Source organism: Cebus imitator, unplaced genomic scaffold (assembly GCF_001604975.1).
Source record: "Cebus imitator isolate Cc_AM_T3 unplaced genomic scaffold, Cebus_imitator-1.0 Scaffold65, whole genome shotgun sequence".
In the NCBI taxonomy this organism is placed as follows: Eukaryota; Metazoa; Chordata; class Mammalia; order Primates; family Cebidae; genus Cebus; species Cebus imitator.
The window spans coordinates 4,911,715-4,926,397 of record NW_016107380.1 but is presented as its reverse complement, the minus strand read 5'-3'; the positions used below and the strand labels follow the sequence as shown (position 1 = coordinate 4,926,397).

Sequence of the window (14,683 nt, the reverse complement as noted above, 5' to 3'; positions counted from 1 at the left end):
AAGTATACATTGTTATAATTTTCTTCTGAAATCCCTGTGTCTTTTCTTATCTTCACAGCACCCTAAGAAATAACAGAATAAAAATTCCATTTCACAAAGGGTCAGAGTCGGCATCCCTGATATCAAGGATAACTGACATCATTGGCCAGGGGTTAATGGCTGGATGACAGGTTCATTATATTCTTCTGTCTTCCTCAGTATATATGTTTGAAATTTTCCATAAGAAAAAAAATATATTGTTTTAAAATAAAGATTTCTGGGCCCCCAGCAGATTTTTCTCTCAATGGCTCTCCACTGTCATTACTAGGAAATTCTCCAATAGTACTCCTCCTTACCTACCTATACTATAGGATAGATTAGTACTGGGAGGCAGGGGAAGGGGCTTTTTAATCAAAGCTCCCATTCTAAATATCGTCCTTAGGAAGAAAGTATCTGATTGGAGTAATTTATACAAGGTTTGCATTTAACAGTTAATCTAAAGGATGAATGTTTGCAGTTTAAAGGAATTAAAGGAAATCTAGAAAATCTGAAAGATCATTTCTTTCAAAGAGGAACTCTAGATTTTAGATTGAAGAAATCACACTTGAAATTTACCTCTAAAACAACTCTATCTCACATCACCCTGTGCCTAGGTCAGTACAATCCCACCACACTAACCTTCTGCTTCCTCAAGCATGCTAAAGTTCATTTTGCCTAACAGCTTGCATTTGTACCATATGTTTTATTCAAGGATGCTTTTCTCTTTTTTTTCTTTTCTTTTCTTCTTGAGACAGGGTCTCATTTTGTAACTCAGGCTGGAGCACAGTGACATGATCATAGCTCACTGCAGCCCTGACCTCCTGGGTTCAGGCAGTCCTCCCACCTCAGCCTCCCAAGTAGCTAAGACTATAGGTCTGCATCACTATGCCCAGCTAATTTTTCTACTTTTTGTAAAGACAAGGTTTTGCCATGTTGCCCAGTCTGGTCTCAACTCCTGGGTTCAGGCTATTTGTCTGCCTCAGCCTCCCAAAGTGCTGGATTACAGGCATAAGCCACTGTGCCTGGCACTCAAGGACGCTTTTCCTTCCGATCATTCCATTGCTGGCTCATACACTTCATTCTTATCTCTATGTCAAAGCTGCACTTTTGGGAAGGCCTTCCCTGATACTTCCTCAGTACAAACTCCTTTTGACCTTAAGCTGTTACTTCAGGACTCTTATCTCACTAAATGAAACTATTTTATTTGTATACTACTTTATTGTCAGTCTCTTATATCAGGAATATAAGATCTCTGACTATAAAGTTCTTGTACCTTTTGCTGATAGATGCATCCTAACCTTCTATCACAGGGTCTAGCTAATATAGGTATTTTAAAAATAGGTATTCAAAACCTGAATACTTATTTCTGAATATCTGAAATATGTACATTTAGAAGGGTACTTTCCTGTGTCCCTACATCATGTTGCAGGTTGTAATCACAAATGCTACAGGGCTCAGATGGGTACTAAAGGCAAAGAAAAACTATAGCACTTGAACTGATCTAAAGGAGGCAGATGCTTTTCAGCTTGAACCATGGTTGCCAGGCTACAATGTAGATCTAATGTGGTCAGATCTTCTCAATAATTCATGAGATGCCACAGATCCATTTTTTTATTCTTTCAATTTTAACTGTTAGCAACCAATTGGAAAAAAAGTAGCATGTGAATCACCAGTTGCAAGCTCTGTTCATACAAATAAGACAATTCGAGATTAATTAAAAGGAGAAACTGGGAAAAGATACTGAGAAGACTGTACAGTAGTATGTTTAATTGGGAAAAATGGGAAACAACCTAAACATCCATGACTATGAGGATTCCCAAATAATTTGTGGCAAACTTATTTGATTAAGTCTAGCTATATTTATCAATGTGGCTAGATCTCAAAAACACAGAGTTGGGTAAAAAAAATTCAAATTGCAGATCAATACACAAAATATAATAGCATTCATGTAAAACTTCGAATGCCCAAAACCATTCTACATATTGTTTATAATACATAGTAATAGTTTAAGTATAGAAACCTAGATTGGCAAGATACATATCAAATTCATGATCCTGGTTGCCTCTCAGGGTGGTAGTAGAGTGGAACTGAGAATATGGGACATCTGCCTTATGTGTAATGCTCTATTTCTTTCATTCATAAATCTGTTCGTTCTGGATAATGGGTGCGTAAGTGTTCACTCTGTGCTTTTCTTTTTAAAACATTTCAGAATTTAAAAAAAAAAAATTCGCGGGTGATGGAAGAACACCCTACCCTAGAAGCCAGGAGACTGGAGTTGTCTTTGCCTTTTCTAGCATGGATACAATCTCAAGATATAGTTTCCCATTAGCTAATGCGGGGGGAGTATGTGATGTTCCTTCAGTCTCTTCAATCCAAGGTCCTGTAAATCTAAAACCTTCCCACCTCCCACTCCCACACAGGGAAGGCTACCGAGATCAGGCAATGAAACGTGGATTTCTTCCCTCCTTTAAGATGTAGCTCTCTCAGCCTGCAATTCCTTCTCCAGAGGCTGTAAGTATAGTGGAAGTAGAACTGTCTTTGGCGACAGAGACACCTGCATCAAAGAGACTTTCTCAGCCTCAAATTCCCCATTTCTAAAACGGGGATTATAACACCTACCCATAAAATTGTAGAGAGGCTTAGATATAACGTTATGTCTAGGGCCCGACCAGAGCAGCTATTAATAGTAATAACAGACTCTCATTTAGGGGCTCAGCATCAGGGTCGCTGAACCGAATCACACTCTTCCCACTGCCTTGGAGCCTAAGTTTAGCCGCGAGAAGTCCAGGCAACCAATGGAAAACCATGAAGGAACAGTTGAAAGGCTACACTCTGGTTCTGCCTTCTGGTTTGCTCGAACAGCATTGTGGGAATTGTAGTTCATAGGATCTGACACTCACCGAGGGGAGTCGCTTCCGGGAAGGGTACTGCATTTCCCGTTTCTACCTCCACTGCACCCGTTTATTGCGTCTTGCTTCTGGGTCACAGAGCCTAAAACGACACTCCCAGCCATGAGTCTTCCTTTCTTTGCGCGCCGGAGTTACAGCTGAAGGCAGGACAGGAGAAGCAATGAAATGCCAAGGGCGGAGACACAAGCGACAATGGGGGAGCAGGAAAAGGCGGGGCTCTCGCCTGGGGCATGGAGGCTCCGCCTCCTTATGTCACTTCCGTAAACAAAGGGAGCTGCGGAGGCGCGGGTCCCGGGATGTGACCGGGGCCCTACTTGGGGCTGCGGCGGTGGCGTCTGAAGCTGTCGGGTCTTTGCGCGTTGCGGAAGGGGGCCCCAATCCCCTTCTTCAGGTATGTAGTGGAAGCAAAGAAACTTCTGCAACCTGCCCCTTTAGGCCCTTCCCACCTCTGTGGTCACTGCTGGGTACCGGGCGGTGAAGGGTCATCGCTTCGGCAGACTGGGGAAGGGGAATGAAGTGATGTCAAGAGGGATCCCCAGTGGTCCTGCTTGGAGGCAAGATGTGGCACTTAAAACCAGCGTGTGAATAAGTAACTATGAGCAGTTTACTTAAGCCTTCTTTAAAACATTCTTTGCTGTTTAATATACAAGAAGGGTTTCGGTGCTCTTGTGACAGATGTGACTTTACAAAAACGAGTAAATCGCGAGTGCTGGCTCCCCAGAACATTGTGGTTTAAGCCTACATTAGTCTACTTGCATTGCTGTACTTCCTAGATTTTTTTTTCTTGTACCACCAAGTGTGTATTAGCATGGTTAAATTTCAGGCCAGCGTGTTTACGCGTATCGTAAGTTTTTACAGATCCTTGCCTCTTCAGAGAACTAATAACCCATCGTCTCTATTCAGTCATCTTTCAAAGTTCTATTTAATTTGTGCTTCATGTTGAGACAACCCCAGAATTACTGTTCTGCTACCAAAAATGCTTTTTTTTTTTTTTTTTTTTTTTTTTTTTCCTGAGACGAAGTCTCGCTCTGTCGCCAGGCTGGAGTGCAGTGGCGTGATCTTGGCTCACTGCAATCTCCGCCTCCCTGGTTCAAGCGATTCCCTGCCTCAGTCTTCCGAGTAGCTGGGACTTCAGGCGTGCACCACCACGCCTGGCTAATTTTTTGTATTTTAGTAGAGACGGGGGGTTTCACCATGTTGGCCAGGGTGGTCTCGATCTCCAGACCTCATGATCCGCCCGCCTCAGTCTCCCAAAGTGCTGGATTTACAGGCGTGAGCCACCGCTCCCGGCCCAAGAATGCTTCTTAAAAGAAAAATTGTTAGCCGAGGTTTAAGTGGATTTACAATTGGTATCTGGGATTAGAGACGGGGCATTGGAGCCTTTCCCAGAAAGCTCTTCTTTGGAGGTATTGTAGCTTCAGTTGTGATTGTCTAGCGTCAGCCAATTTAAGGTCACTGGTTTCAATTCCAGTGCCAGTGGCGCTGAGTCCAGGCAAAAGAAAAAAAAATCTATTTTCATTAAATTTCTCAAATAATTATTGTAAGCGACAGCAATGGGTTTGAATCTTTTTGAATGGTCATGGCATGCTTAAATTAAACACAACATGCAAAATACAGCCTAATGTTTCTTAAGACAATTTAGTCTGATGAGGTAGATAGCCACATAAATTCTTCATCTTATGCTACATGAAATAATGAAGAAAAATTTAACATTATGCACAAATAAAATATGGAAGGGTATTTTAAAATAGATGGATGTTAGAAAAACAGAGCTGATTAATACATAAAGTAAGGGGACTGTATAGAGATAGACAGGAGGCCTTACACATGTTCCTCATGGAAGGGCCCTCCGTAACTTCACATTAACTTTTTTGATAACAAAACCAAATATATATCATAAAATTCATGTTTGTTTGGAAATGGTTAGAGAAGGCGTATTCAAAATAGGCAACGAACAAGTTTGATTTTCTAGAACTTCACTTGATTACCAAACTAGAATCAGCATTAGCCCTAGCTAGAAACTGAGTTTCTGTTTAGTGGTTGAACTAAGGCTTCTAGTTGCTTTTTAAAATGCTAGCAAAATCCCCCTGACAATTTTACATCTGTTTGAATCTGGCTGGTTCTTCTCGAGCATACATTTTGGAAGAGAGACCTAAAGGCCATCTGAAGCTTGAATCAGGCTGGGAATATTACGTGAATCATTTGTTTATTGTTTATATATTGTTCCCCTTGTAAAATGTAAGCTTCTTGAGGGCAAGGACTTTGTTTTGTTCAGTGCCATCTCCCCAGTACCCACAATAGGTCTGGCTTGTGGAAGAGAATCAGTAAATATTTGTAGGATGAGGGAATAAAGAAATGGCAAAAACAAACTAACAAAAAACTTGTCTACGAGACAATTTTGCTGGGGGCTTACGGGTACATAGTAGAGCAGATTAAACTTAAGAGACCCATTTTCTAACTTCTCGTGCCCTCTGGAATTCTTGATCCTCTTTTGACCTGTGAAATGGGTCTTTCAATTTCTTCCATGTTTGTATAGTATAGTATACATATATAATTGTTGCATTTCCTTACTTAGGTCTTAAGAAGCTGGCCGTGGTGCAATAAGGAACTTAAAACAATGGAAGAGCGGAAAGTGAAGAGGAGGAGTCCTAAGTCTTTTAGTGCCCACTGTACTCAGGTTGTCAATGCCAAAAAAAATGCCATTCCAGTGAGTAAAAGCACAGGGTTTTCCAATCCTGCATCACAGGCAGCTTCACAGCGGCCAAAGTTAAAAAGGTGAATTTTCTTCTCTTTACTTGTTCACGGTAAAATGTCGCTAACGTAAATCCTGACTCAGCTACTTCTTAAAACATTTTTTTAGTCTTGGCTTGACTTTTGAAACAGTCGAGGCATCTATTATGTGTGATTTAGAAGAAAAATATATGAAAGTTACTGTGTATAGAGATTAGAAAATGCAAAATGAAGTATTGGTTTGAAGGCCCTTACTTTGTCTCATATTAAAATATACAGAACAAGAAAACTTGTTGACCATGTTGGTGAACTAGTCAGAAATGGGAAAAGTGAAAAGGTGAAATACAGTCAACAGGGTTTTTTGTTTTCTCTCTCTCTCTCTCTCTCTCCCTCTCTTCACTAAGCTGAGTGTTTGTGCCTTGGTAGTTTTTTAAAATTTATTTTTAATTTTACATATGTATATAGTTTAAATATGGGGTCTCACTGTGTTGCCCAGGCCAACCTTGAACCTCTGGGCTCAAGGGATCCGCCTTCCTCAGCCTTCTGAGGGACTGTGACAGGAGGTGTGTGCCACCACACCCAGCTTGCAGTTTTTATTTTAAAAAAATAATGATATCATTGTTTTTGCATAAATAATTTGTTTTTTATAAAAATTCAAACACAGGAAAAAAGAAATTCAAAATGCAAAAATTCTAACATCTAGAAATAATCATTATTTATATTTGGTGAACATCATTTGCATCCAGGATATTTAAAGGAAATAGAAGTGACAAGTTTATATTATATGTTACTGTTACATATATGTAAGTATTTTGTAGTATTAGGTATTTGGAAGGAAAGATTATAGCTTTATAGAAAAAAGTGTCGTATAATGTCAATCTTTTTTTTTTTTTTTTTTTTTTTAAGATGGAGTCCCACTGTATTGCCCAGGCTGGTGTGCAGTGGTACAATCTCAGCTCACTGCAACCTGTGCCTCCCGGGTTCAAGTGATTCTGCTGCCTGAGCCTCCCAAGTAGCTAGGATTACAGGTGCTGGCTACCACACCTGGCTAATTTTTTGTTTTTGTATTTTTAGTAGAGATGGGGTTTCACCATGTCAGCCAGGATGGTCTCGATCTCCTGACCTCATGATCTGCCCGCCTTAGCCTCCCAAAGTGCTGGGATTACAGGCATGAGCCACCACACCCAGCTCTTCTTTCTACTTATTAAATAAATTTACTCACATCCAAACTCATCCTGCTGAGTTAGTTAAGGAAATGCCTGTTGCATTCTATAGCTGCTGTGTTTACACCTAATAAAAGATGAGATTACTGCCTTGATGATAATCTCTCTTTATGGAAGCAGAAGGGATATAGCCAAAGACAAGAGAACATTTGGAAGAAGTATTCCAATGAGTACCAAATGATAAACAAGAGTTTTGAGGGTTTCCTTTGAATAAAGTTTCAGAATGAAAAGGGGTTTTCCTCATGGAGGAGTTTAATTTAAAGTCAGATTTTGAATAAGTTTATAGTTGGTAGAAAAAGAAAAACAAGAGATTTTTAAAGTAATCACTCCTTTCTCTATATTTTTAAAAGCAGTTTCGTTGTGTCATTGTCGTTTTTACTGGTGGCTTAATTTCCACACTGTCTTCTAGATGTAGGCTTCCTGAGGACTGGGACTATATGCATCATCGTTGTGTGCCTGGCAGCACTTACAGTGGGGCTTTGCACATAGTACAATTTCATTATGTGCTTTTTTATTGTTGAATTGTGTTAACATAAAGTAAGAGTGTGACATAACATTGAAGCAGGAATAAACAGATTTTTGTTTTATCTTTTGTGCTTGTTTTCTGAGAGGGTTGTTAAATGATATACTGATGTGAAACCTTTACTTGGAGAACTCTTCCAAATTTGAGAGGAAAAAATACGTTTGTCATGCTGAAACCTCACACTCTGTAATAGTTTATGTCAGATTTTAAATGTGAATATGGATCTCTCAGGGATTTTTTTTAGAATACAGATTCCACATCAGTGTGGGAGGGGACTTCAGATGAGCCTTTCTAAGAAGCTCACAAGTGAGGTTGCTTCTATGGGTCATGGACAGTACTTTGAGTAACAAGGTATTACATAATGTATGTAATATATATAAAATGCAGACCTTGCTGTGGGAAGAACTATTATTGACCTACTGTCAACAATGTACATATTCTAAACTTCTTTCATGTTAGGAGTATGAGTTGCTTTGGCTGGGGGCGGTGGCTCATGCCTGTAATCATAGCACTTTGGGAGGCTGAGGTGGGTGGATTACCTGAGGTCAAGAGTTCAAGACCAGCCTGGCCAACATGGTGAAACCCTGTCACTACTAAAAATACAAAAAAAATTAGCCAGGTGCCATGGTGCGCATCTGTAATCCCAGCTACTCTGGAGGCTGAGGCAGGAGAATCACTTGAACCCAGAGGGCAGAGTTGTGGTGAGCCGAGATCATGCCACTGCACTCCAGCCTGGGCAACAGAGTGAGACTTCATCTCAAAAACAAACAAAAAAGAATATTAGTCTCTTTCTTGTGTGCCCCCTCCCCTGCATTCCCTGGGCGTGTGTGTGTGTGTATGTGTGTGTCCTTATTATGGTGAGGACAGCTGTGGGAAGATGTCTTCATTCAGCATTATGTTAAAGTTGAGTACTGAATATACTTCCGTGTCAGGATTTGTAGTATGCATTGGGTTATAAAGATAAATTACTCCTTCTCCCATTTTGGCTGTTTAGCCCCTACTTGTTCTTTAAGCCTTCGTTCACTTATCACTTGCAGGAAGCCTTCTCTGGTTGGCCCCAGGCTGAGCGAACTGCTCTTTCTCTCTCTTCCTATATCGCAGTGTGTGTAACATCATCACTCAAATATTTGAGAGCCTGATATATGCCAGACATGTGTAATAAGGACTGATTTAGTGTAGGGGTTCCGAAAAGGCCTTCCTGAGGAAATAACATTTAAACTGAGACTTGAAGATGTGTGGGAGGCATCCTGGCAAAGATGGCAGTAAGTGGAAGGATGCTAATGTAGGCAGAGGATTAGCATGTAAGAAGATAAGAGAATGGATTTCTAGGAAACTAAAGAGATTCAGTGGCTACAGCATAAACAGGGAGAATAGGGTTTCTTAGGGATATAAGATTATATTCAGCAGGCAATGCAAAGCTGCTACTGAAGCTGCTTCTTTTTTTTTTTTTTTTTTTTTTTTTTGGACACAGTTTCTCACTCTGTCACCCAGGTTGGAGTACAGTGGTGTGATCTCAGCTCACTGCAACCTCCGCCTCCTGGGTTCAAAGGGATTCTCCTGCCTCCACCTCCTGAGTAGCTAGGACTACAGGTGTGCGCCACCACACCTGGCTAATTTTTGTGTTTTTAGTAGAGACAGGATTTCGCTATCTTGGCCATGTTGGTCTTGAACTCCTGACCTCAGATGATCCCCCCACCTGGGCCTCCCAGAGTGCTGGGATTACAGGCATGAGCCACCATGCCCGGCCTACTGAAGCATTTTTAATTAAGCAAATTATATAATCTGATTTTTCTTTTTAGAAATGGACTTGGCTGCCCATTTCTAAAAAGGGAGAGAGGAGGATCAGGGATCACACACCGAGATAGGGAGACTGGTTGGGAAGCTGTTTGGTTAAGAGATGGAATGGTGGCAGGGGAGAAAGAAAACTGGAGAAATTAGATGTTTTGTGGGTAGAATTGATAGGACTTCATGACTGCATGTTGGAGCCTTAGGAAGTTGGAGGAGTCAAGGATAACAAGTTTTTAGCCTTCCATTACATAGTGATTATGAATTTAAATATCTTCCCTTCTTAGACTGGGCATTTGTTTATAATGTCAGCTACAGAGTAGGGACCCTATAACCACTTGTAGAACTACTGATAGTTCAAGGAACAAATACGTTTAGAAGGGAAAGATGTAATATGTTTTACTGAGAAATGAAATGTAAAGCATAGGATAATAAAGACTTTAGTTTTCTTTTCTGCAGTCCAAAGAATTAGCATATTATATAAATGTATTAATCAAACTTTTTATATGCCTTCATAGTAATATTTTACACATTCGTTTGAGGTTTTTCACAACCTGTTTTTTCTTTTTTTGAGATGGAGTCTCACTCTGTTGCCCAGGTGGAGTGCAGTGGCGTGATCTCAGCTCACTGCAACCTCTGCCTCCTGCGTTCAAATGATTCTCCTGCCTCAGCCTCCCAAGTACAACCTGTTTTTTCTTTTGCTTTCTGGCTTAGAGTTTCTAGTTTTATTTAGTATTGACTTTATTTGATTCATTGCTTTTAAGGGAAATTTCATTTACTTCACTAAAAAATTAAATCTAAAATAGCTTAAAAAGATAGAATTAGTGTTAATTGCATCGTATTTACAGAGTGATGAAAGAGAAGACCAAACCTCAGGGTGGAGAGGGAAAAGGCACCCAGTCAACTCCGATTCAGCACTCCTTCCTCACAGATGTCTCAGATGTTCAGGAGATGGAGAGAGGGCTGCTAAGTCTTTTGAATGATTTCCACTCTGGAAAACTTCAAGCCTTTGGTAAGCAATAGATGTTTCTCTACTGTATTTTTCTCTACAATGTTTGCAACCTATTTTCTGTGTGTATTTTACTCTCCTTTTCAAAGTGTCAGTTTCTTTCTTAAGAAAAAAATAGCCCACAGGCATAAAAGGCAATCATCCTAGATTTTGTCTTAGAATATAATTTGCCTTCTAAAACTTCTGGGAAAAAGTTATTTTTAAGAGGAAGGGTTAGTTGAAAGTCAAAGTGTGATTGCTATTATGAAGTAAGTATCTTGCACATTTAACCAATAAGAGGGACAGTCTTGGTCAGTTAAAATATTGTAGACTTAGTATCTTCATTTTGAAAGTATCAAGATTATTTTCCCTTACCATCTTATGCTTAAACTTGTTTCTTGCCCAGGATTCCTGATTTAAAGTTAGAACTTAAAAGAATCCAGTTTTCTTGTTTTCTTCATGAAGACATAAGGATAGTTAACTGATTGTCCCATTAAAAATTCTGAACAGGTATTTTTTGATATACACAGAGTTCACAAAATATATAGTCAGATTTTTCATGTGCAGTTTGAAACTTATTTGTAAGCTTTTTCTAATGATAAAATTATTTCCCAATATTTTAAAAAGCAATTTCAATATTGAATGTATATAATCTTTTAAACAAATGTTTTAACTTCTCCAATTTTTAGAAGATGCATAATTTTATACAAATGAGTAAATGTCCACATACATATTGATTCTTTTTAATATTTTTTTCCTTCCCCATGTTTTTCTTACTTGACTTCCCTATTCCCTCCCTCCTCCCTTCTGCTACTTCCACTTCCCCTCATCCCAACCATTTGTTAACAATCCAGGTATATATCTTTTCATATTTTTATTTTCATTATTTAATACAAATGGTATCTTTTTTTTTTTTTTTTTTTTTTTTTTTTTTTGAGATGGAGTTTCGCTCTTGTTACCCAGGCTGGAGTGCAATGGCGCGATCTCGGCTCACCGCAACCTCCGCCTCCTGGGTTCAGGCAATTCTCCTGCCTCAGCCTCCCGAGTAGCTGGGACTACAGGCACGCAGCACCATGCCCAGCTGATTTTTTGTATTTTTAGTAGAGACGGGGTTTCACCATGTTGACCAGGATGGTCTCGATCTCTTGACCTCGTGATCCACCCGCCTCGGCCTCCCAAAGTGCTGGGATTACAGGCGTGAGCCACCGCGCCCGGCATCAAATGGTATCTTATATAAGATATTCTGTATCTTGCTTTCCTGCATAAAGAGTATCTGATGGAACTCTCCCTAATGCACCTCAGATGGCTCTAGTTCTTAATGGCAACATAATATTCCAAGTTGTGAATATATTCTAGTTTATTCAACCATGTCCCTATTGAAAGGCATTACTTTGTTTCTCATTTTGAGCCATCAAACACAATGGTGTAGTGAACATCATTTTACATATATCTTTAGGCCTGTGCTTTTATCCTTTCGGGATTGAGTCTCATGAGTGGGATTGCTGGGTGAAAGCATATATGTAATTTTAATAGAAGTATACAGATTGCTTTGCAAAAAAAAAAAAAAAAATACTGCACTTCTAGGTTCCATCAACAATTTCTGAAAGAACATTTTTCCCCGAATTCCCACCAAGCTGTAGGTATTATTTGTCTTCTAATTTTTACCAGTCTCTCGGTGTAAAGTGAGATGTCTTTTATTACAGTTGAGTTTGAAGATCCATGTGTGTTTGCTAGATTGTTTGGTAGGTCCTTTTCAAGACCTTTCCTCAATTTTCTACTTGGTTATTTATCCTTTTGTTGTCCCTTATAAAGAGCCCTTTGTGTTTTAGATACTAGCCCTCTGACCTCTATTATGTATTTATTTTTGTTTACTGAATTTATTCTGTCTGTGCATTTTTTATGCTATGTTTAACCTTGTAAAAGCTTTTACTTTTTGCATTGTCAAACATGTCTGTATCTTTTCTTTCATAGTTTCTAGGTTTCCAGCCTTGGTTATGTTAATATTTAAAAAGAATACTGAAAAGATGTAATGTACTTTTACATTATTTATCTCACAAAAATACTTTATTGTACCCCTACCTCCTTGCTTTAGCCCACCCCAGTGAGGCGGTATCTTCAGAATACTTTCACTTCCCCTCTCTTCCCCTCTTCCCTCCTACCCTTGAGATGGAATCTTGGGACCACTTCCATGCCTTTGCTTTTTCCCAGCACCTTTCCTCCCCTACTCTATGTTGCCTTTGTGTTTTGGGATTGAAGTCTTTGTCTTTCTTGTCTTTGTCTGTTATCCTACTGATTACTCTTTATAATAGAAGTATTGCAGATGAGAATTCCATTGCCAGTGAGATTCTTTCTTACCAGGTAATTTATATTTTTCTGTCTTGATGATTAAAAGATGTTTGTCTTTTATCTTTAAAGGTTAGGCATTTTCCAGGATATGCTTAGGACTGTGCCTTTTCTCATCAATCTGCCTGGGAATCAGTGAGCCCTTCATATCTGCTGACTCATCTTTCATGTCACGTAACATATTTTCTATCGTTTATTATTTCTCTTCCATCTCTTCTGTTTTCGCCTCTGAAGCTTCTGTTGTTCTCATGGTAGGTCACCTAGATCCGTCCTCTGATTCCCATCTTTTCCCCTATGATTTCTACCTCTTTATATTTTTACTGTACATTTGCATACATACACACAAACATACACACAAACACATACCTGGAGATATTTCTGATTTTTCCACTTGACCTTCCAAGTTACTAATGTTGAAAAACCTTACCAAAATAGAGGAAATATGACATTTTACTATGAAGAAAGGACGATTTTGAGAGACCTATAACTAGCTTCAACATTAGTAGTCCTTAACATAATGTACTATAGGCCATTTATAAAAATGTTATAAAGCTGGCTAGAGGAAACTAGTATAATTTGTATTAATTCATATTCAGGATATGTACTTCAACTTTAGCTGAGGTATAGTTTACCTTTGTGGTACCTTTAGGAAAAAGAAAAAGGTTTTTTTTTTTGGAAAAAAATATACTATCAAGGGATTGCAGAGTCTGTACTTAAAATTGAAGGAAAAGATCATACGTTTTGTGTATAAATTAGTTGCTCTGGGCAGATAATATCACTTCGGAGGACTCTTGGTCAGTACGTAATGTAAGACCTATCCATTAGCAGTTAAGTTGTCTTGACAACTGTGTAACAATGAAAATACTACATGGTGTTGCTCATGCTTCATAACACTTTTCATGCTTCATAAATCTTTTCATTTAGATTTCTTAAAGGAAGAATACATAGTTGGTTGGCAAAATGATTCACATTTGAAGTCATTATTGAACTTTTTTTTTTTTTTTAGACAGGGTCTCTTTCTGTCACCCAAGCTGAAGTGCAGTGGTATGATCACAGCTCACTGCAGCCTTGGCCTCCTTGGGCTCCAGCCATCCTCCTACCTCAGCCTCCCAAGTATCTGGGACTACAGGCACACACCACCACACTGGCTAATTTTTGTATTTTTTTTTGCAGAGATGAGGTTTCACCATGTTGCCCAGGCTGATCTTGAACTCCTGGACTCAAGCAGTTCTTACACTTTGGCCTCCCAAAGTGTTACGATTAGAGGCATGGGCCACTGTGCCCAGCCAGAACTCTTTTCTTTTTTTGTTTGAGACAGGGTTTCACTCTCTTACTCAGGCTAGAGTGCAGTGGTGTGATCATGGTTCACTGCAGCCTCAACTTCCGCAGGCTTATGTGCTCCTCCCACCTCAGCCTCCCAAGTGGCTGGGATTACAGGCATGTGCCACCACGCCTGGCTAGTTGGCTAATTTTTTGTATTTTTGTAGAGATGAGGTTTTACCATGTTGTCCAGGCTGGTGTCGAACACATGGGTTCAAGCAATCCATAGCCTTGGCCTCCCATCATGCTGGGATTATAGGCATGAGCCACCTCACTGGGCCTAAAACTCTTCCCTTTTTTTTTTTTTTTTTTTGTTTTTTTTTGAGACAGAGTTCTCACTCTGTCACCAGGCTGGAGTACAATGGCACAATCTTGGCTCGCTGCAACCTCCACCTTCTGGGTTCAAGCGATTCTCCTGCCTCAGCCTCCCAAGAAGCTGGGATTACAGGCACCCACCACCATGCCCAGTTGATTTTTTGTATTTTTAGTAGAGATGGGGTTTCACTATGTTGGCCAGGCTGGTGGTCTCCAGCTCCTGACCTCAAGTGATCCGCCCACCTCAGCCTCTCAAAGTGCTGGGATTACAGGCATGAGCCACTGTGCCCAGCCCAGCCTAGAATTCTTAATTTCACTCAAATTATTATAAAATGTGGGGTCACTCAGTTCAATCATGTCAAACTGGACATGATTAAATGGTGCTGTTTTGCTTTTACATATTACTGTTGAAGAAAATATATTTTCTCTACTTAAGGGATGATTTTGATTTTTCTTTTCTTTCTTTTCTTTTCTTTTTTTTCTTTTTTTTTTTTTTTTTTTTTTTTTTTTTTTTTTTTTTTTTTTTTTT

The 14,683-nt window shown here is 39.5% G+C and overlaps 1 protein-coding gene across 2 annotated transcripts in view; it reads left to right on the top strand.

Moving 5' to 3' along the window:
- The first annotated feature begins 2,928 nt into the window (after positions 1–2,928).
- CCDC28A (coiled-coil domain containing 28A) overlaps positions 2,929–14,683 on the top strand; it is a 21,639-nt gene continuing 9,884 nt past the window's right edge. Inside the window, exons 1-4 of one of the 2 annotated variants that reach the window (XM_037739209.1) lie at positions 3,070–3,318; positions 5,503–5,702; positions 10,037–10,200; positions 12,592–13,552. In XM_037739209.1, the coding sequence (XP_037595137.1) occupies positions 3,088–3,318; positions 5,503–5,702; positions 10,037–10,200; positions 12,592–12,596 (600 nt within the window). In that variant the 5' untranslated portion in view covers positions 3,070–3,087 and the 3' untranslated portion in view covers positions 12,597–13,552. Of the gene's footprint in view, positions 3,319–5,502; positions 5,703–10,036; positions 10,201–12,591; positions 13,553–14,683 lie in introns of those variants that run through there. The other variant, XM_017530427.2, reaches the window with a different exon arrangement.